This window comes from Phyllobates terribilis, unplaced genomic scaffold, assembly GCF_046119375.1.
Source record: "Phyllobates terribilis strain yellow unplaced genomic scaffold, ASM4611937v1 Scaffold_3__8_contigs__length_932513732, whole genome shotgun sequence".
Taxonomy (NCBI): domain Eukaryota; kingdom Metazoa; phylum Chordata; class Amphibia; order Anura; family Dendrobatidae; genus Phyllobates; species Phyllobates terribilis.
The window spans coordinates 448,857,044-448,879,712 of record NW_027362763.1 but is presented as its reverse complement, the minus strand read 5'-3'; the positions used below and the strand labels follow the sequence as shown (position 1 = coordinate 448,879,712).

The 22,669-nt window shown below is 43.0% G+C and overlaps 1 protein-coding gene across 2 annotated transcripts in view; it reads left to right on the top strand.

Annotated features, from left to right (window-relative positions):
* Positions 1-22,669, top strand: part of USP45 (ubiquitin specific peptidase 45) — a 142,575-nt gene that overhangs the window by 19,277 nt on the left and 100,629 nt on the right. For both annotated transcript variants that reach the window (XM_073675755.1, XM_073675754.1), the window contains exons 4-5: positions 1,845-1,948; positions 4,012-4,112. In XM_073675755.1, coding sequence (XP_073531856.1) covers positions 1,845-1,948; positions 4,012-4,112 — 205 coding nt within the window. The remainder of the gene's footprint in view (positions 1-1,844; positions 1,949-4,011; positions 4,113-22,669) is intronic.

Sequence of the window (22,669 nt, the reverse complement as noted above, 5' to 3'; positions counted from 1 at the left end):
ATTCCAATAAAACTTCTCAAGGTTACACACCCAGAGCCTAGTGCAACACTGCTTAGGGAGCTCTCTTCAAATTTTCATGGAGAGCGTTTTTAGCTATTCTCAAATATGGTGATATCCTTACATATTTACATACAGGCCCTGATTCTCTCTCCAGTCTTGATGAGGGGGCTTGTTGGAGTTAGATTCTCCTGATTTATGAAGAAGCGCACGCATCTTCATGAATCTGGAGCAGCTGATGAGTGACATTCACCTCCATGTCTCATGCCAGAAAGCTTAATCCAGTCTTTGTGAGTGAGATTTCTGGCATGGAGAATGCCACAGCTTGTCCTGACTGACACGTTATCCCGTCAATCCCCCGTCTCGCCCCAGCTTCACCCATTTTGACGGAGTTGGGAGAAATTACGCCAAAGTCGCACAACTTCGAGTTGTGCAAAAATGTAGCAATTTTTTTTTTTCAAAGCAATTTATGCCAGATTTCTGGCGAAATTGCTTTTATGAATCGGAGCCATGTTATATTTGGGGATATTGATCCACGTAACATCTTCATGACTGCACTGTACTTGACAAATCAGAATCTCTCAATAGTGCAGCTTAATGATTTGACTTAAATTTTCAGTTTTTCAAGAAAGATATTTAAAAAGTATTTTTTGTTTTAATTATAAAGCATTCCAAAGTTATAAAGTTTCCAAAACTGTTATATTTACTTTACTTTTATTTTACTTTTGCATATTTCAAAGGAGGGTGATGCAGAAACATTTGTGCCTGTAATATGTCAGCAAGTTCTGCCCTGACCGAGGATCTAAGCCCCCAAACTGCCAGCTTGACAGAGATCTGTGTAGCGGTCAGCATGAGTACTTACTCCAGCTTTCTGACCGTGTGTCTGGAATACCATTGCACTGATGCTTCTGTAATACACTTGTCGGAGACTGTCCTTGTAGTCGTTAATCATAGAGAACATCCTAGGCATTGAAGCTTCGCTTCACCTAAATCCTGACAATTCGGGTTATTGTGGGGATTAAAGAGTTTGGTTTTAGGTGTTTAAAGTGAACATAGGTGAACCTTGCTTTATGTCTCAGCATTGAGATATCAGCCCAGGTCCTGCTGCCCACTAGCTTCACTTATTGTCAGTGGTGTGTAATGAAAGGAATGGTCCATTGGCTCGTTTCGGTAGCATAGCACTGATGATGTGCTGACACCGATATCTTGAGTTCAAGGCCCCCTTTTTTAAATTAAATATATTTAAACATATTAGGCTATGTGCCCACGATGCAGAAATGAAGCGGAAAATTTCCGCTTCATTTCTGCATGTCCTTGCCCGGAAAAACGCATGCGAAATTTGACATGCGTTTTTCGCGCGTTTTACACATGCAGAATTGCCATGCGTTTTCTAATGCATTGTATATGGGAATTCCACATGCGTAAACGCACAAATGATGGACATGCTGTGGAATTTTCAGCACATCAAAAACGCTGCGGAAAATTCCACAGCATGGGCATTGCAATTGCGGAATTACATAGGGGACCATGGGTGAAGGCTTACCAAGCGTTTCCGCTGCAAAAAATACCCAGCAAAAATGCTTGAAAAACGCATCGTGGGCACGGACCCTTAAAGAGGCTTTCCAACACAATGGTGTTGATGACCATTATATAAAATGTTCTGTTTGTGACTCCTTGACTACGGAGTGACAGTTTTGTAAGTCAGGGAGTGAAAATCACCAGACCACATTTGTTGTCTCCATGTCAAAAGCAGGTATAGAACTGGAGCAAACAATTCCCCAAATTCCCGCTTTCTGGCCTCTGGTAGGCACGACCATGTAATTTACCATCTCATTTTGTACATTTAGGGCTGTAGTGCTACCTCTGAATGCCAGCACTCCTTGAAGCATTTCCGATCTCCACACAATGAGCCTCATTGCATTGCAGTTAATCTCAGCACCTGGGTTATTTGGTAAGTAATAAATCATTTTACTAAAAAAAACACCTCTGATATTAGTTTTGCAAAGTTCCTTCTGCTAAAAGACTTTCTTTACTTTAAACACTTCAGCCTAAAATAGTAAAAGGGGTTACAATAAAAGTAACATGCTGGGGAAGCAATAATATGTGGTACGTCCACAGCCTGCAATGGGAGACCTTAGTGGTACCCATGAGAGCCCAATAAATTATATTGGTGACCATCGAGGTGTCGTTCTCTTTTACAGGAAAAGTAGCATTGTATACATTGCGGTTTTGTTCCTGTGAATGATATAATCTGCGACTGGTCGCTAGGTTGCTAACATGCGGCAGGAGAATTCCTCTTAGGGTATGTTCACACATTGCGTTTTTTTCAACATTTTTTTTTTGTGGAATTTTAAGACTAAGTGCCCACGTAGCGTTTTTCAAGCGTATATGCTGCAGAATTTCCACAGCGTAAACGCTTGTTAAATGCTAGGTAATCCGCACCCCATGGTCCCCAAGGGGATTCCGCAAGTTCTATGCCCATGCTGCGGATTTTTCTGCAGCGTTTATGCTGCGCTCAAAAATCTGCAGCATGTCCATTAATTTTGCAGAAGCGCGGCGTAATCGCCGCCATTGACTTGCATTGAAACGCATATAATCCGTGTCAGTACATTTGTACACGCGGATTATATGCGTTTCAATGTGCGGATGGTACCCAAGTCTGGAGGAGAGAAGACTCTCATCCAGACCTGGGTACCATAGAAACTGTAAAAAAAAGAATTTAAAATAAAAAATAAAGTTTATACTCACCTTCTGATGTCTTCCCGGTGTTTTGTCTGCTCCCTCCGGTGTCTTGCAATGTTCGCGTAGATGTGAAGGACCTGCCATGATGTCACTGAGTCATGTGACCCATCACATGGCTCAATGACGTCACCGCAGGTCCTTCACACCGCCGCAAGCAGTGCAAGACACCGGACGCAGCAGACAAAACACCGGGAAGACATCGGAAGGTGAGTATAAACTTTATTTTTTTATTTTTCACCATTCTTATTCTTTATTTTAAATAACTTGGTCACACTACTATAAATCCATGCCGGTTGCATGGATTTATATAGTGTGAACAAGTTGTCAAGCACTTTCCAAGTGATGCTAAAATCGCTTGGAAAAGCGCTTGATAACCCGCATGCGGAAATGCATACAAAGACGCTTGACAAATGCTTCTACCTGGTGGGAAAACCGCATGTACAATCCGCATGCGTTTTTCCTGCCAGGGAGAAGCGGAAAAAATATGCTTCATTTCCGCAACGTGGGCACATAGCCTTAAGCTGAGTTTTACGGTACCAGCAAAGTCAATGAGATTTCAGAAATCTCATGCACACACCTTGTTTTTTTTTAACCTGACTGTTTTGGCAAAGAGCTGCGTTTTTGCAAAATGCAGCATGTCGCTTCTTTCATCGCTTCTTCAGCGTTTTTGCAGCGTTTTTCACCCATTGAAAGCAATGGGTACTGCAAAAACGCAGCTTAAAATTTGCATTAAAAAAGCTGCAAAAATGTAACGTGTGAACATAGCCTTAGACTATGTCCAGGACTACAGTATATTCCGTATGAAGTGCTGGTGGGGTTGACCTTACATAGGGCTCCATATTTATCATGCAGATGTGCGAGAGCGATGTACGGAACAGGCTCAGGGCTGGAAAGATTGAAAATAACTTGTGCCTACATGTTTCCATCTTACTCAGTTCTGCCAATATGACGCAGAAGGCCCATTCTAAAGCTAGGCCATCATATATTATATTCCTAGAAAAATGTTCAAGGTCAACACTGTTTTTTTTTATTTTTTTATGCATTTTTTTTAAACTTCTAGCAAATTCTTTTAATTGACATCCCATAATTGTGGCTAAAAAATCTCCACCTCCTCCCACAAAACAATAAGAGGTCAGTCAAATAGCGACATGGGCTGCTAAGTTTTCCGGTTTTCAACTCTATATGACTTTATGTTGACAAATGAGCACTTCTGTCATTAACATTTTAGGTATCGTAGAGTTTTATATTGTGGCTTGTATTTTTCTTTCCCAGTTGTTATGAATGTGATGAGGAGCTTTCAACTCACTGCAACAAGAAGGCTCTTGCCCAGATGCTAGACTTTCTCCAGAAACACTCATCACGCTCTGATAAAGGTAATAAAACCTGACTTCACAACATTTAGTTATTTGTCAAAATATAACAGTATTCTACTAAACCTGCATGTTTTCTTCTTACCCATCCTACTCTACATTAATTAATTGTACATTGAAAGGGTTGAATGTCTCAGACAAAGCTCTGTCCCCATGCCAGAGCATGCACTATATGGACAAAAGTATTGGGACTCCCTTCTTAATCATTGAAATCAGGTTTGTCATTCAGTCCCTTTAACACAGGAGTATTGAATTCCGTAGCCATTCTGCCCTTACTAACATTTGTGAAAAATTGTCTCATTCTAGAAAGCTTTTTGATTGTGATACTGTTAGGCTATGTGCCCACGATGCGGCTTTAATGCGTTTCTGCGGCGCTATTTCTGCCGCGAAAACGCATTAAAAACACTTGTTAAGTTGTTTGCCATGTCCTCCAATGATGATCCGCATGTGCTGTGCACATGCTGCGGAAATTTCCGCTGCGGATTATCATTGCGGAAAACTCCGCAGCACTACCGTTTGTTGTGCGTAAATGCAGCGAAATCGCCGCCATTGACTAGCATTGAACCGCATAACATCCGCATGTATACATGTGCACATGCGGATGTTATGCGGTTCAATGCGCGGATGGTACCCGGGTCTGGAGAAGAGGAGACCCTTATCCGACTCAGGTACCATTAGTAAAAAAAAAAAAAAAAAAAAACGTTAAAAAAATCATTATACTTACCTCTCCAGTGGCCCCCGGTCTCCTTCTCTGGTGGCGTCCTCGGCGTCCCGCGGTGTTCTGAAAGGACCTGCGCTGACGTCATTTAGTCATGTCATGGTCATGCGACCGCTGACGTCAGCTGACTAAATAACGTCAGTGCAGGTCCTTTTACAACACCGCGGGACGCCGAGGACAGAGGGCTCAACCGGACGGAGAAGGAGACCGGGGGCCACCGGAGAGGTAAGTATAATGTTTATTTTTATTTTTTATGTTTTAATTCTTTTTTTTTTTTTTACTATTGATGCTGCATTTAAAGCGGCATAAGTTGGTCACACAATATAAATCCATGCCAGTTGCATGGATTTATATTGTGTGACCAACTTGTCAAGCACTTTTCCAAGTGATGCTCAAAATCACTTGGAAAAGCGCTTGAAAAAAATGCATGCGGGAATGTATGCAAAAAACGCTTGAAAAAACGCTTCTCCCTATCAGAAATATGCATGTAAAATCAACATGCGTTTTTTTCTGCCAAGGAGATGCAGAAACGCTTAGGAAAATTTCTGCATCATTTCTGCATCGTGGGCACATAGCCTTATAGGAGGCCACCATTCTAATAAGTCAATTCCATGATCAACTGTGAGCAGTATTATTGAAAAGTTGAAGCATTTAGCTAAGGCCACAGCCCCACTATCAGTATTTGGTCAGTATTTTTTCTCAGGAGTGGGAGCCAAAACCAGGAGTGGGTGATAAATGCAGAATTGGTGACATGTTTCTATTATACCTTTTCTCTGATTGTTCCTCACCTGGTTTTGGCTCCCATTCCTGAGAAAAAATACTGACCGACTACTGATAGTGGGTCGTGGCCTATCACAGCAACTCAGCCATGAAGAGGCAGGCCACATAAAGGTACAGAGAGCAGTCACGAGCGTTGAGGCGCATAGTACATAAAGGTCGCTAATGCTATGTGGACTCCACTGCAGAGTCCAACCCTAATTTGACATTAACATCAGCACAAAACTGAACCATGGGCTTCCATAAGCTACATGCAAGCTTTACTTCACTAAGCACAATGCCAAGTGTCGGATGGATTGAGGTAAAGCATGCCACCTCTGGAGCGGTGGAAACATGTTATGTGGTGTGACAAATCATGCTTCTATATCTGGCAGTCTGATTGATGAGTCTGGTTTGGTGAAGGTCAGAAGAACGTTACCTGCCTGACTGCATGTGCCAATTGTAAAGTTTGGGTTAGAGGAAGGTATACTGCTCTAATGCTACAGGGTTGTTTTTCGGAGGTTGGCCTTGGCCCTTTAGTTCTGGTGTAAAGATATTTTAATGCTTTTAAGACATTTTGGACAATTGCATGCTTTTACCTTTGTGGGAACAGTTTGGGGAAGACCTTTTCTGTTCCAGTATTATTGTTTCCCCGTCCATAAAGGCATGGTTGGGTGAGTTTGGTGTTGAAGAATTTGACTGGCCGCTCAGAGCCCTGACCTCAACCTCTTTGAAGAACCTTGGGTTTAACTGTAACAGGTTGTGAGCCAGGTCCTGTCATGCAACTTTGATGTCTGACCTCACAAATAATCTTTTGGGTGAGTAGGCAAAAATTCTTACAGACATACTCCAAAGTCTTGAAGAAACCCTTCCCAGAAGAGTAGAGGCTGTTCTAGTTCAACTTCTTATTCTTCCGTATCAATTTAGAAAGGGATGTCCTAAAAGCTTCTTCAGGTGTAATGTGTATGTGTCAATACTTTTCTCCATATACAGTGCTGGCCAAAAGTATTGGCACCCCTGCAATTCTGTCAGATAATACTCAGTTTCTTCCTGAAAATGATTGCAATCACAAATTCTTTGGTATTATTCTCTTCATTTAATTTGTCTTCAATGAAAAAAACACAAAAAGAATTGTCCTAAAGCCAAATTGGATATAATTCCACACCAAACCTAAAAAAGGTGGTGGACAAAAGTATTGGCACCCTATGAAAAATCATGTGATGCTTCTCTAATTCGTGTAATTAACAGCACCTGTAACTTACCTGTGGCACCTAACAGGTGTTGGCAATAACTAAATCACAATTGCAGCCAGTTAACATGGATTAAAGTTGACTCAACCTCTGTCCTGTGTCCTTGTGTGTACCACATTGAGCATGGAGAAAAGAAAGAAGACCAAAGAACTGTCTGAGGACTTGAGAAACCAAATTGTGAGGATGCATGAGCAATCTCAAGGCTACAAGTCCATCTCCAAAGACCTAAATGTTCCTGTGTCTTCCGTGCGCAGTGTCATCAAGAAGTTTAAAGCCCATGGCACTGTGGCTAACCTCCCTAGATGTGGACGGAAAAGAAAAATTGACGAGAGATTTCAACCCAAGATTGTGCGGATGGTGGATAAAGAACCTCGACTAACATCCAAACAAGTTCAAGCTGCCCTGCAGCCCGAGGGTACAACAGTGTCAACCCGTACTATCCGTCGGCGTCTGAATGAAAAGGGACTGTATGGTAGGATACCCAGAAAGACCCCACTTCTTAGCCCGAGACATAAAAAAGCCAGGCTGGAGTTTGCCAAAACTTACCCGAGAAAGCCTAAAACGTTTTGGAAGAATGTTCTCTGGTTAGATGAGACAAAAGTAGAGCTTTTTGGGAAAAAGCATCAACATAGAGTGTACAGGAAAAAAAAAGAGGCATTCAAATTAAAGAACACGGTCCCTACAGTCAAACATGGCGGAGGTTCCCTGATGTTTTGGGGTTGCTTTGCTGCCTCTGGCACTGGACTGCTTGACCGTGTGCATGGCATTATGAAGTCTGAAGACTACCAACAAATTTTGCAGCATAATGTAGGGCCTAGTGTGAGAAAGCTGGGTCTCCCTCAGAGGTCATGGGTCTTCCAGCAGGACAATGACCCAAAAGCACTATAAAATGGTTTGAGAAAGCACTGGAGACTTCTAAGGTGGCCAGCAATAAGTCCAGACCTGAATCCCATAGACCACCTGTGGAGAGATCTCAAAATGGCAGTTTGGAGAAGGCACCCTTCAAATATCAGGGACCTGGAGCAGTTTGCCAAAGAAGAATGGTCTACAATTCCAGCAGAGCATTGTAAGAAACTCATTGATGTTTACCGGAAGCGGTTGTTCGCAGTTATTTTGGCTAAAGGTTGTGCAACCAAGTATTAGGCTGAGGGTGCCAATACTTTTGTCTGGCCCATTTTTGGAGTTTTGTGTGAAATGATCAATGATTTGATTTTTGCTTCATTCTCTTTTGTGTTTTTTCCTTGCAAGCAAATTAAATGAAGATAATAATACCCAAGAATTTGTGATTGCAATCATTTTCAGGAAGAAACTGAGTATTATCTGACAGAATTGCAGGGGTGACAATACTTTTGGCCAGCACTGTAGTGTGTTTTGGAAAATTGTGTAGCTGTTCATTATACAAGAAATACCATTTATTTGCACTGGCTATATATAAACGAACATTTTAGGGTGCTGCAGTTTGAGCATTATTGCGTTGGTTGAAATCATCGTTAAAATTTGATGTAACTTGTAAATGGGTAACGGAGTGTAAATATTTGGTTTCTGACACCATTAGAGTTTCTCAGTATGTTTAATTTTCTAATGTAAAACCCAGAATACAAAGCTTTTTATCGTTTTTTAAAACCGTGAATTACAAATATCCTTTTTTAATCTATTTATTTAATAGCAAATTAGAAACTATACATGAATGCACAAAAAAAGTCAAAATCCTTGCTCCGAATTCTTTTTTGACATTTGAAAAAGTATGGAAGCTGGGTCTCAGCATTTCAGCCATTCCTTTCCCTTCAGCTGTAAAAATGTGCAAATGACATTAGTGCTGCGTGAGAGACTTCAGTAATTACATTAAGCGGCAGGGATAAAAACGAGTGCTGGGTTCCCAAAAGAATGCTTGCAGCTGTGAGACTCTCACAGCTGATCCCGTGGGCTTCCGGGCCCACCAATCCATACATACTGAGAGCAGGAGCATGTCTTACACACTGGAAGAATAAAGCCAGATTGCTTTCTAGTGGGAGCCACCCAGGAAGTTGTTGTACACGAGCCTAACTGCCCGTGATGCTTTTCAGGGAGTGGCGGGTGTAATTAGAGCTTTGGCAGTCATGGGACATCACACGGACGCGGTCGTTTGTCAGGCACACAGCGTGCCACCTGATTGTTCTTATCTGTTAAACTTCTTAATAGTCTCTAATACTCAGTGAAAGTGAGGCTCCATTACAACATGCACAACTAGATTCAATCCAAAATAAGTCCAGTCTTAAGTTTCTACAGATAACCTAGCCAGTGTAAACCTACGTAAAATTTGTTATACGTAGCAATGATGGAGATACAGTTGACGTTAAAACTGCACTTCTATTTTGTTATATTCCAAGATCAAGTCAGTTTCCGTTCTAGGGGAGTAAATCCCTTAACAACCGCCGATACACCTTTTAACGGAGGCAGTTAAGGGGCCTTATTCCTCAGCGCCGCTTTTTAACGGCGCTGAGAAATAGGTCAATAGCGCCCCCCAGCATCAGAAAATCTCCTCTGAGACCCTGGAGAACATGATTGTTAAAAAAAGTAAAGTCCTATTTAAAAATCATTTCTCTCTCCTCTGACATGATCTAACATGTCAGAGGAGAGAGAAATGATGTCCCCTTGGTACCTTAGTACCAGTGATGCCCTCCTACTCCTGTTCCCAAAGCAAAATGGTGGGCACAGTGCGCCCGCCGAGATCTTTCAGCCGATACGCGGCAACAGCAGTCGTCATTGCTGAATCGTCAGAGGCAGGACCAAGTTCCACAGTCCTACCTCCATTGTCGTATCCCGACAATGCTTTTTCCCCCTCAAATTTCCCCTTTTTTTTAGCAGCCCCTATAATAAATTTAGATGTCACCAATTTTACCCCCTTTTTGAATTTTTCCATATTTTTGTTACCCCAGAAGTCCTACAATTAATTGCCCACCAAACCACTTTATATGCCCGACAACATATTTCTCAAAAACCCACTGCCTTTCATTCCCATTCATGGATTCCCACAAATGTCCCTGAAATAAAAAAAAAATGTGGGCCTTACCATCAACATGGGTTTAGTAAAAAAAAATCCTCTCTCCGCTCCTACAGGGCAACAGAATCTGTCCACAGCACCCCTGGAGATGCAGCGGTCATGACCCGAGCCCGTTATGAAGCCCTAATGAGTTTCCTTTATTTTAGTGATAATTCCCAAGTCCCTCCCAAGAAATGACCTCACTATGATCACTTTAACAAATTGATACTCCTAATTTCCCTCCTAAAAGATTAAAGGGTTTGTCCAGTACTTTATATTACCCCCCAATGTATCCCCCTGGGGCCCCTAAGACTTTTTGTAAATACCTTATGTTGCAGATAATGCCTGTGAGCCGTGCTATCGGTGGCTGCTCACAGGCATCACGTGACCCCCGGCTGCAGCCGGCTCTGACATCCGCTGATGTCACGACAAGTGCTGGCAGCAGCCGGGGGTCTTTGTCTTCCTGGTTCCAGGTGGATGCCAGGCTGTGGGCAGGGTTACTACCCGCGTCACACCCGGGATTCACCCCGTGCTTTGCCTCTCCCCATTCATTGGGAAAGCGCAAAGTGGATGCTGAGTGTGACGTGGAGGGTGACCCCGCCCACAACCCAGCTGCCACCTCGGGGACCCCAGCGCTGAGTTACGCCTCACTTGTTGTGATGTCAGCGCGGGGTTACGTGATGCCTGTGAGCGACCAGTGATAGCGCCGCTCACAGGCAGTATCTGCAACAGAAGGTATTTACAAAAATCCTTAGGGGCCCTGGGGGGATACATTGGGGGGGGGGGTAATCTAAAGTACTGGACAACTTCTTTAATTTCTAAATTCATATACCCCAGAGAAAAACGTTGGCGTCGACGAGCCCCACATGAATTTCAAGGTCCGTCAGTCATTCCGCCAATTTATCCCCTCCAAGTCCACCAAATATGGTGTAAAATTGCACAAAGTGTGCGAGCTCTCAGCAGGTTAGACGTGCACCTTCCTTATATATGAAGGTAGGGACCGCCAAATAAACTCACAAAACTGCCCCCAGATAATTGGTATCCCGGGTAAATTGACTGGGAACTAATGACGCCATTTCCTCAACAAGGTTACCACTTGTACACCAACAATTACTACAAAAACTAGTGTAGTAAAATTTGAGATGTGTTCCTCAGAACGTACAAAAGAGATTCATGAACATGACAGTGAAAAAATGCAAATTGTGATTTTTCAAACTTGTGTTGCATCAACTGCATAAAAATGATGGTATCAAGCTACTCACTACCTACCTAAATAAATACATCAGAGGGTATAATTTATAAAAAAAAAGACATTTATGGGGGATTTCTGTTGCTCTTGAACCACACAGGCTCTGCAAATATGACAATGTATTCCAAATTTGTGTTCCAAAATTCACATTGTGCCCCTTCTGTTCTGATTCCTGCCTTTTGTCCAAACAGAACTTTTTGACTATATGTGGGGCGTTGCAAAGCTCGGAAGAACATGGGTAACAAACTGTGGGGTCCACTTTTTGGTGTTACCTCTTGCAAAAGTGAGAAATTTGGGGCTAAGGCAATATTTTTGTGGGAAAAAACTTTTTTTTCAATATGACGACCTAATGTCATCAAATTCTGTGTAGTACCTGTGGGTTCAAAATGCTCATTATACCCATGGATAAAATCCTTGAGGGGTGTAGTTTCCAAAGTGGGGTCACTTGTGGGGGTTTCTGCTATTTAGGCTCCTTAGAGGCCTTGCAATTTTGACATGGTGCCCACCATCTCTTTCAGCCAAATTTGTGTTCCAAAATTCCCATTGTGCCCCTTCTGTTCCGAGCCCTGCTGTTTGTCCAAGCGGAACATTTTGACTACTTGTGGGGTCTCTCTGCGCTCAAAAGAACGTGGGCAACAAATTGTGTTGTCAACTTTTTGGTGTTTCCTCTTGCAAAAGCAAGATTTTAGAGGTAAAATTTTTATTTGTTTTTCATTCCACTTTGCATTAATTCCTGTGTAGCACTTGAAAGGGTTACATTTTTTTTTCCCAACAACAGTTTTGAAGTATTTGAGGGGTGCGGTTTTTAAAGCGGCCTCACTTTTGGGGAATTTCCAACAGGGCTGGGGAGTTGGTAAGCCAAACCTCTGACTCCTCAATTTCCCTGACTTGCAACTCCGACTCCGACTCCACAGCACTGCCTCACTACAGAGCATGTACATAAAGTGCAGCACAGATTCATCTCAACTAAAAGCCCAGATCATTAGATCAGGAACAGAACAGACATTTCTAGGACATTTCATAACTTTCCCAAATTCTTATGAAAACATTTACCACACATCCTGCATTGTACTACTGTACCCAATTCATTATATATTTTAGCAGTCTGTCCATTTTATACCTACTCCGACTCCATGACTCCGACTCCACATACCTGGTTTCAAATAGATAGGCCCCACAAAGTCCATTTAAATCTGAATAGTTCCCTAAAGAGACAGCATTTGTAAATTTGTTAAAAAAATGAGAAATTGCTGTTAAACTTTTAACCCCTGTAACATCCTAACAAAATAAAAATAAAAAAAATAAAAAAATTGATGCAGATGTAAAGTAGACATATGGGAAATGTTATTTATTATTTACCAGTACGTCCATCATAACGGCACGACAGGAGTTAAAGTCCTCTGTTTCTCTAGGGACAGGAAGCACATGAGAGGTTAAAAGCCCCCCCCCCCCCTTCATCACACCCTCAACACCCTCCGTGTTTTTCCTGTCCCTAGCAGGACAGGACGCTAGGAGAGGTTCTCTCTGAAGATGAAAAAATACCTGAGAGCCAGGGGGATCGGGGGGGTCTGAACTCTCCCCTTCCTTCGGTCCAGAGGCTCCATACTGATACCCCACTGAGCGAGGGTCCCTCAGCCAGAAAACCGCCACCCTGCCGCTGTATCCCCCGGACAGAGGGCACTGAGCATTGCGCTGCCCGCCGGCATTATCCTGCGTGCGCTCCACGGAGCGTAGACTTCCGGCCGGGAGACACCGGGGGGCAGAGTCAGGTAAGCGGACATCCGCTTTGGGCCGGCGTGCTTTCCAGGGTGGAACGCACGCCACGTGGGCTTGTCCTTCCGGAGCGATGACGCCGGGAGGCGGGACTTCTGGCGGCCAGACCGCACAGGTGCCCGGAGGCAGTGGTGAGCCTTCAGGGCACGTTCTAGAAAGCAAATGGCGACAAGCAGCGGTTGGTGTTGGATCAGGTAAGACCCTATAAAAGGGTACACCTCAGGCACACACACTCTGACACCATGGAACCCAATCCTACACGGTCAGATGCCCCTTCAGAGTCCCTGGGTAGTGTGAGTACAGTCTCAGGCCCTTGCCTGGATATTTGATACCTGTAATCCAGGACAGGTTGTTTATTAGTAAATCTCCTGTGTCCTTTTTTTCTGGATTCGGATAGGTGAGCCCAGAGGTCCGGATCGTCCTCCAAAAAATCAAGAAGATGTGTATCCTGTAACTGTAAGCTTCAGGACTCATATAAAAAGAGGCTGTGCAAAGAATGTGTAGCTGAGGTTTTAAAGGAAGAAAAAGCTTCCTTTTTGACTGACATGAGATCTATGATCCGTGAGGAGGTCCAGAACACAGTCTCGAGCCTTATACCTTCCCATACACAGCCGTCACTCCAAATAGTTCAACCTTCTCCTCGACAGAAAAGACCCAGGTGGGAGATGAAAGAGTTGCCTGAGGAAGGAGAATATTTAGACTCAGCATCAGAGCACAGTCTGGAAGAGGATGAGGATCGCTTCTCTCGGTTACCCTCACAAGAAAGAAAAAAATATATCTTCTCTGCAGAACATACGGATGAGCTATTAAAATCCGTTAGGCATACTATGAACTTGGAAGACACTCACGTCTCCCACTCCAGACAAGATGAAATGTTCGCAGGTCTGAGGACTCAGAGAAATAGTGTGTTCCCAGTAAATGAGCATTTAAAAGCAATGATTATGGAGGAATGGGAAGAAGTGGAGAAAAGACTCATTGTGCCAAGAGACTTTAAATCCCGTCTTCCTTTCAATCCGGAGGACATCAAACTTTGGGAGGAAATCCCTAAGGTAGACGTCCCAATAGCGAAAGTGGCTAAGAAAAACGTCCATCCCCTTTGAAGATTCGTCTTGCCTCAAAGATGCAATGGATAGGAAGGCGGAGAGCATGCTCAAGAGGAGTTGGGAAGCCTCAGCAGCCATAATTAAATTTAATATCGCTGCCACTTCAGTGGCAAGATCCATGTGCCTTTGGTTGGACGAGCTGTCAGATCAAATTAGGTTAGACTCCCCTGTAGAAATGCTATCAGACTCTCTTCCTATGTTAAAGCTGGCGACACAATTCATGGCTGATGCCTCGGCTGAATCGGTCAGATTCGCAGCTAGATGTAGTGTACTATCTAATACCGCTAGACGGGCAATATGGCTAAAAACGTGGTCGGGTGACAGCCACCCAAAAAATAAACTGTGCTCAATTCCTTTTTCAGGTACCCGGGTCTTTGGTCCAGTGTTGGACGAGATCCTAGAGAGCGCGTCCGACAAGAAAAAAGGGTTTCCCTTGGATAGGGTTAAGAGATACTGGCCCATTTGTGGAACCCTTATCTCCCCTAAACGTGATTACAGGGGTAAGGGTAAGACTGGGAGATGGTCTTACAGGAAGGGAGGAAAGGACAGAGCAGATCAGGTCTCCTCTGGGGCCCCAGCTAGACCATGACGCCATTGGAGTGGGGGGCAGGCTTCGTTTCTTATGGGACAAGTGGGCGTCCATTACAAAAAATCAATGGATCCTGCGTTCCTTAGGGGAAGGTTACAAAATAGACTTTTCCCATACTCCCCCTTTGTCGTTTCCAAATCACCCGTCCTAGTTTCCCGTAGATCTCAGAAGTCTGTGGCAGGATATATTAGTCCTTCAATCCCTACACTTGGTAAAACAGGTTCCCCCTTCAGAGCAGGGTTTAGGCCATTATTCCTCCTTCTTCTCGGTGTTAAAACCCTCAGGCAAATGCCGTACGGTTATAAACCTCAAGCCCCTAAACCAGTGGGTGGAATACAAAAGGTTCAAAATGGAAACTATAAAAACCAGCATTCCATTGATAGAGAAGGGATCGGTAATGTGCACCCTAGACCTCAAGGATACATATTACCATGTTCCAATTCACCCAAGTCACCAGCAATACCTAAGATTCACTCTAGAGCAAGAGGACACAGTACACCACTTTCAATTTACTTGCCTACCCTTCGGTCTGTCCTTGGCCCCCAGAATATTTACAAAGGTTATGACAGAAGTAGTGGCCTTCTTAAGAACACAGGGGATTGTAATCATCCCTTACCTGGACGATATATTGTTGGTGGCAGAGTCAGTCTCTTCTTCTCAGTCAACAAGATCATACGATCAAAACCCTGGAATATTTGGGGTGGAACTTCAATTGGGAAAAGTCAAGCCTCCAACCAAGTACCACAAAGGTATTTCTAGTGTTACTTTTAGATTCCAGTCTTCAGAAGTCCTCCTTGCCTCAGGAGAAACGAGAAAAAATTAAAACTGGAGATTTTCAACTTCGAGAAGCGAAAGATCACCTCAATCAGATACGCCATGCGGATCTTAGGATTGATGACTTCATGCATTCCGAGTGTGAAATGGGCACAGGCCTGTTCAAGACCGTTACAGAAATCGATCCTGTCAGTTTGGAACAGACGACCGTCGGGATTAGACAAAAAAATGAGACTGTCAAGGGAGCTAAAAAACTCCCTTTCCTGGTGGGCAGACCCTTCAAACTTAGAAAATTCAGTAGACTGGATCCTTCTTCCTTCAATCCAAATCCATACGGATGCCAGCCAAAAGGGCTGGGGAGCAAGCATAGGAAACAGATATCTACAAGGGATGTGGCCCAAAGAGATACGACACAGGTCGTCAAATTTCAGGGAGCTAAGGTCGGTCTGGGAAACTCTTCAAAGATGTCAACATTTGCTCAGAGGAAATCACGTAAAAGTTTTCTCAGACAACAGCACCACCATCTCTTTTCTTCGTCGACAAGGAGATCCAAGAGGAAAATGGTTACAATCCTTGGCGGCAAGAATTTTCCACTGGACAGAGAGAAATGTTCTTTCAATATCGGCTATTCATCTAAGGGGGTCCGAAAACGTGGTAGCAGATTTTCTCAGCAGAGCAAGAGTTGGTCCCTCAGATTGGGAACTGAATCCAGATGTTTTTCATCAAATTATTCAACGATGGGGCACCCCGTCCATGGACCTGTTCGCAACCAGGAAGGTGCAGCGCTTTTTCTCCTTGGACCCAGCCGACAGCCCAGAAGGAATAGATGCCCTTTCTCAATCGTGGGGAACAAAACTGGTGTACGCCTTTCCTCCGATCCCTCTCATCTCAAGAGTACTAAGGAAAATCCAACAGGAGAGGGGAGCTCTTATCCTGATAGCGCCTTACTTGCCCAAAAAGAGCTGGTTTCCTCTGCTACACCGGATGTCGGTGGATCTCCCATTCAGACTCCCAGCCAGGAAAGATCTTCTGTTGCAGGGTCCTTTGTTTCATCCGAACATCCAATTCCTCCAGCTGACAGCATGGAACCTGAGAGGCGGATCCTAGCCTCTAAGGGCCTTTCTCATCTAGTAATTACAACTCTCCAAGCCTGTAGGAAACCAGTAACGTCAGCCATCTATTCTAGAATCTGGAGACAGTTCTGTAGCTTTGCATGTGAGTCTGTGGGAAATTCGTCTCGCCCCAATATTCCAAAGATACTGGATTTCCTCCAGCAGGGGTTTGATAAGGGTCTGAGGCCAAATACGTTAAAGGTTCATTTCTCGGCCCTAAGTGCTTTTTTGGACTACTCCTTAATAGACCACCCATGGATATCAAGGTATGTAAAAGCAACTTCTCTTTTAAGACCTACGATAAGGGGTCTGGTACCGCCGTTGGATCTGAACCTTTTGTTGCGAGCTTTATGTAAGTCTCCCTTTGAACCCCTGGAAGGAACATCAGTAGACCCTGCTCTCTATGATATCAGCCTTTCTTGTGGCAGTTACTACAGTGAAGCAGGTAGGTGAGATCCAGGCCCTCTCAGTTCTGGACCCATACCTTAAGATCCTGGAGGACAGATTGGTTCTTAAACTGGATCCCTCCTTTCATCCTAAGGTGGTGTCCAGTACGAACCTGAATCAAGAAATAATACTGCCATCTTTCTACCAGTCTCCCAAAAATGAAAAGGAAAAATCCTTCCATACCTTGGATTTCAGGAGGGCAGTTATTCGGTATATAGAAGTCACAGCCCCCTGGAGGAGAGATTCAAACCTTTTTCTGCAATTCTCGGGTGTGAATAAAGGCAAGAAAGCTTCTAAGCCGACTCTAGCAAGGTGGTTAACAAGGATTATCGTCCTCGCATATGAAGCAGAGGGGAAGGATCCACCAATTTCCCTTAAAGCTCATTCCACAAGAGCAATCTCCGCTTCTTGGGGGGAGAAAGCGGGAGCGTCAGTAGGCCAAATCTGCCAGGCAGCAACCTGGTCTAGTATATCCACATTCAGTAAACATTATAAGTTAGATGTATCGTCCAGTCAACAATTAGCCTATGGCCGTAAAGTCCTCCAGGCAGTATTCCCGCCCTAAACGTTCCAATTTTGATTTGGTATGTCTCCTGTCGTGCCGTTATGACGGACGTACTGGTAAAATAGGAATTATTCCTACCGTTAATTACGTTTCCAGGAGTCCATCATAACGGCACCATATTTCCCTCCCCTACTCTTGACACTAATGTGAATGTAATATTGGTATGTGTATATAATAAAATAGAGTTGCATCTTTTGGGGAGTACTCAAGGACAAAGTTTATAGTTGAAAACCAAAAAGTGTCAGTGATTTGAAAAATTACATTTGAGATGCATTTCAAGAAATTAATACCCAAAGAGACTTGTGCAAAAAAGTTGTCGAAGCCTAAGAGGCGACTTCAAAGCTGTGCAAATTGTAATGGAAAACAGTTTGAGCCCCTGCGTTGATAACATTTAAGGGCTTTTGTATTATTGTTCAGAATAAAATTTAATTGTCAATGTTATGCTTGTGTTAGTAAATGTAATTTTATATATAAATCAAAATAAATGTTAATATTTTCTGTCCACCTACTTTTGGACCACCCTGTATGTAGCCAGATAATAAATATGATAATGGAATGAGAAATAGAAATCCACTATTTCTCATATGTACATATAGTTTTAACACATTGTGATAGGCTGCAGTGGTGAGATTTTAATTTGGTGCTGACCTGGCATTATTCATTGATAAGAGTATCTACTAAACCCTACTGCTATCGTAGCACTATGACTTTTCGTCCAGCACCACGTGACCCTGACAGAAAATCTCTAACATGGTCGTTTTTAAGATTCTGCGATTTTCACAAATAGTGGCTACATAGTTCTGGTAAAGATTAGAATATTAGCCTTTTGAATAACTCTTTTCTCCAACCCGTGGGTTAAGACTTCAGGTAGTTTATTGTATATTTTTATATGGATCGTGTACATGTTTTGTTTAATTGAAGTATGTAGTGATGGATAAATAGAACACAAGACAAGCTATGAACTATGCTGTTAGGAAGCAGACCTTCCTCGCGGGCCTGCACAATAGCATTATGTTTGCCCTTGATGCAGCAATTTCTTTCCTGTATCGGGGGAAAAAAGCACGAGGACAGAATATATAATTCTCTATAAATACGGAATGTCAATGTAAGGATATGAAAAGTGTATTGTAGAGATGGACACAGGATTTTGAACGACAATATGTTATTGTATTTGGAATTTTCTTTTACCCGTGGAATGTTTGGAATTACAAAGCAGTGACTTAAAAGAACCAGTATTTTAATTGCGTTTGTGGAAGATTATATACGTAGAAATTATGTATACAAACAGTTGAGCCTCTTCAGAATGGTTCTGTATAGGAAACCCATACAGCGCTGTAGTACTATTATGGCATGGGTACGGGGCTGGTTCACGCTCAAAAGCTGTGCTTGCACCGTGTTCTGCGGATGTCAGCTGTAATATAGGGAGAAACCCCTGCTACAACGGACAGGATCAGAGTAAACTCCACTCCTGACTTTGGCAGCCAAGTAGTTTTACAGAGGGAAGGAAGTCCTTTATAAGTCCAATTGCATCCTGTAATGCAAACGCTGGGTGCGGATGGATTGTTATGGCAGTTGGGGGCCTAACAATATCCCTCCACCCCCCCCCCCCCCCACACCTATGTTTGCAGTGTACCTAAGCCTTTTAAACCCTGCTAGAGTTATAGTCACAGACATAATTCTCTACAATGAGAAATATTGCAAAAGGAAAATAAAATTGGTATAATTGCATTTGTAAGGACCTCTGCAAGATACAAAATAAACATACTTTTTTCAGCATGGTGACTGTGGCAAATAAAAGTTTGTTTTATTTGTTTGTTTGTTTTTTTGATGACCCCATTCTCAAAAAAAAAAAAAAAAAAGTCTGATCCCAAATCAGTACCAGTGAAATTTATCTTAAATTGCATCCATCGTATGGGTTATGGTACAGTTTTATAGCTTGGGTCATTATGGGTGTGGCGGTAACAAACATGCACTTTTTTTTGTTACTTTAGTTTATGCATAAAACAGCATTTTTAGTTTAAAAAAATCATACTTTTGATTTTCATTTTTTTTTTTCTTTACAATTTTTATTTCCTTTTTGTGTCCTAATTGGCCACATACCATTATTTGTGTCTTCCAATTAGCACCATGTAGTAATTCTGATCAACTTCTTATTGTGATGTCCCCATCTTGTAATGTTTCCATTCTGCTCCCCATCTTGTAGTAATGTCTCCATCTTGCTCCACATCTTGTAGTAATGTCCCCATTCTGCTCCCCATCTTGTAATAATGTCCCATCCTGGTCCTCATCTTGTAGTAATGTCCGCATTCTGGTTAGCATTTTGTAGTAATGTCCCCATCTTATAGTAATGTGCCCAACCTGTTCACCATCTTGTTGTAATTTCCCCAATTCTGCCATGCTTCACATACACATTTAAAAAAAAAATCCTTCTCACCTGGCCTTCGCTCCCTCGGTGAACAGCGACGTCTTCTCCTTCGCAGCCTGGGCGGTGCGTGGCAGTGACATCACATAATGCCCGTGCTGGACTTCTGATGTCAGCTGCCTACCTCTGATTGGCCGGTGGCATGTATTTGTATTGCAGCGCAGAGAGCTGGTGTCTGCGCCGCGATACATTTCACGTAAAAGAATTGCTGATGTCGATGGCCACCAGGACTGGGCCGGGATCATCACAGTAGCTTCATGCAACCCGCAGGTACCAAATATGTCTCAGGTTCCGCACGTGGCCTGTGGACCGCATCTTTTAGGTTCTGCTTCAGATCCATTAAATGGCCATCTGCATGGCAACCTCTAAGATTAATACAACATTGCCTGAAACAGCCACCAAACCATTGTTGTATATAAATATATAATTACGATTTTATGTAATTTATAAAACAGGTCCTGTATACACCAAAAAAGGAAAATGGACATGTATCTCATATATTTTTACTATGTAGTTGAGAAAAAAATAGATTTTGGTAAATCTAAATAGAAAATAAAGGGTTTTGTTAGTATTTTTTTCCCTCATTACTTCACACATCAGGGAAGACAAATGGGATGTTGGTACTTGTGTGAAGCTGCCATTTAACTATGAAGTGAAGTGCGTTTATTGCGTTTCCCCTGAAGACATGGTCCGCTGTGGCAATGCTGTCCATATTTGGTGGCCAGGCAAGGAGAGCCAGGTGGTGCTACAAAGCATCGCACAGTCAAGCGTGCTCACATCTAAGTTTGACATTTGTCATCCTGTACTGCTGCAGGGAAGAGAAAAATCTGCTTTTCCATATGCTTCACATTTCGTTTTGCCCGCAGTTTTGTCCAGATGGCTCCTGAACATTGTTTCCTTTAAGATACATTCCCAGATGTTTGTGAAATGCCAATGGAGATGAGGCCACAACTGTGTTACACCGATATTTGGCATTACTTACACACTTTTAATTCTCTCATATCTGTAAATAACAGTATGTAACAGGTAAACCCCTTTTTAATATATTTAGATTTGCACATGTATACTTTTTCTAAATATTTTACGTGATATATATTATTTTTACTAGATCTGGAATATCAAATCCTACCACTATAAAGTGATATATAGGTTTTCATATACCGTATTGTGTGGAGTAAACTACAGATTATTCTTTGGACCTTATATAAAGTTATACTATACATACTTATGTAGAAATCCTCTTAAAGGGAACCTGTCATGTAAAATAACCCTACAAACCTGTAGATATGTGGGTAATATGCAGGTTAATAGCGTTCTGAGACCGTGTGGTGTCGGCACTGAGAGCCCCGCTGCCAGGAGGAAATTAACTTTATTCCCTCCAACTGCGTTTGGCGTTAAGTCACAGAGGTGGCTCCGGCAAGGTTTCAGTCACCGCTCTGTGCATAGAGAGCAGTGGCTGTAACCGCTCCCCCAGCACTGACTGACAACATTAGAGCCGGCTGTCAGTCAGTGCTGGGGGTGCGGTAACATCTGCCACTCTCTTTACACAGAGCGGTAACTGAAACTGTTCCGGCACCACTCCTTGAGTGAACACTGCTGGGGCAATAAAGTTAATTTCCTCCCAGTAGCAGGGCTCTCTGTGCGGGTGCTGTATTTTGTCAGAATGCAATTAACCTAAAGATTAATAAAATATATATATATATCCCCTATCCAAAGGCCCGTTCTCAAGATTCCCGATTCCTTTATTGCTAGGGGTCCCAGCGGTTGTACACTACCCCCCACCCCAACATTCCCAGCTATCATCATAAAATTACCTATTGTAATTCACAGCTATTGTATTAGTTAGGTTTTTGTGCTTAAATATATTTTATTAATTTTTTTGGCAATGTTTTGATTATATTTTTTTTCATATCACAATCTGTATTAAAAAGAAAAATTAGAAATCTTGCAATTTTCATACTGGGGCTATTTTTAGACTGTAACTTACTGTTTCAGGAAATAACAGATGTACATAGCCACAATGGTCAGACCTGACCCTATATTTTGTATTTAAGTGTCTAATGAGCCTGTACAAAAGTCATTGTGAAGAGAAGTTGAGCAGAATCAGGTGTGACATCACATATTGGGATTGGAGTTGTATTTTGCCTCTGATGGTATGGAGCCTTGCTATAAACTCGTTCTGAAACGTCAGAAAGTATGAGCCGAAGGTTAAGTGCACACGTAGCGTTTTTGAAGCGGTTTTTCCGCGCGAAAACGCTTGGTAATTGGTCTGCGAGCTATTGCAATGGTAATCCTGATGTGCTGTGCAGATGATGCGAAAATTTCCGCTCAGGATTACCATTGCGATTTAAAACGCAGCAAGTCCTTTCTATGCAGCGTTTTGCACCCATTGACTTTAATTGAACCGCAGCAAATCCGCAGGTATAATATTTATACCTGCGGATTTGCTGCGGTTCAATTAAAGTCAAAGGGCTGTGGAAATGCTGCAAAAACGCTGCGAGGGGTACCTGGTTCGGCTGGGGAGGACGAATACTCCCCTCATCCACCCGCCGCTACCGCTGAGAACAGTGAGATCAGCGCAGCTGAGGGGAGTAATAGTCTTCTCAGCCGAGCTGGGACTGCGCGCTGTGGTAAAAAAAAACACACTGCTCACCTGTCCGGCGCCCTCCTGGTCCTCGTGATGTGTTCAGGTCGGCGGTACACGGCTGGGAGCGCGCTTGCCCCCAGCAGTGTACATCGCTGTGCTGCTAGGACCTGAGGTCACATGAGCTCTCAGCTGAAGA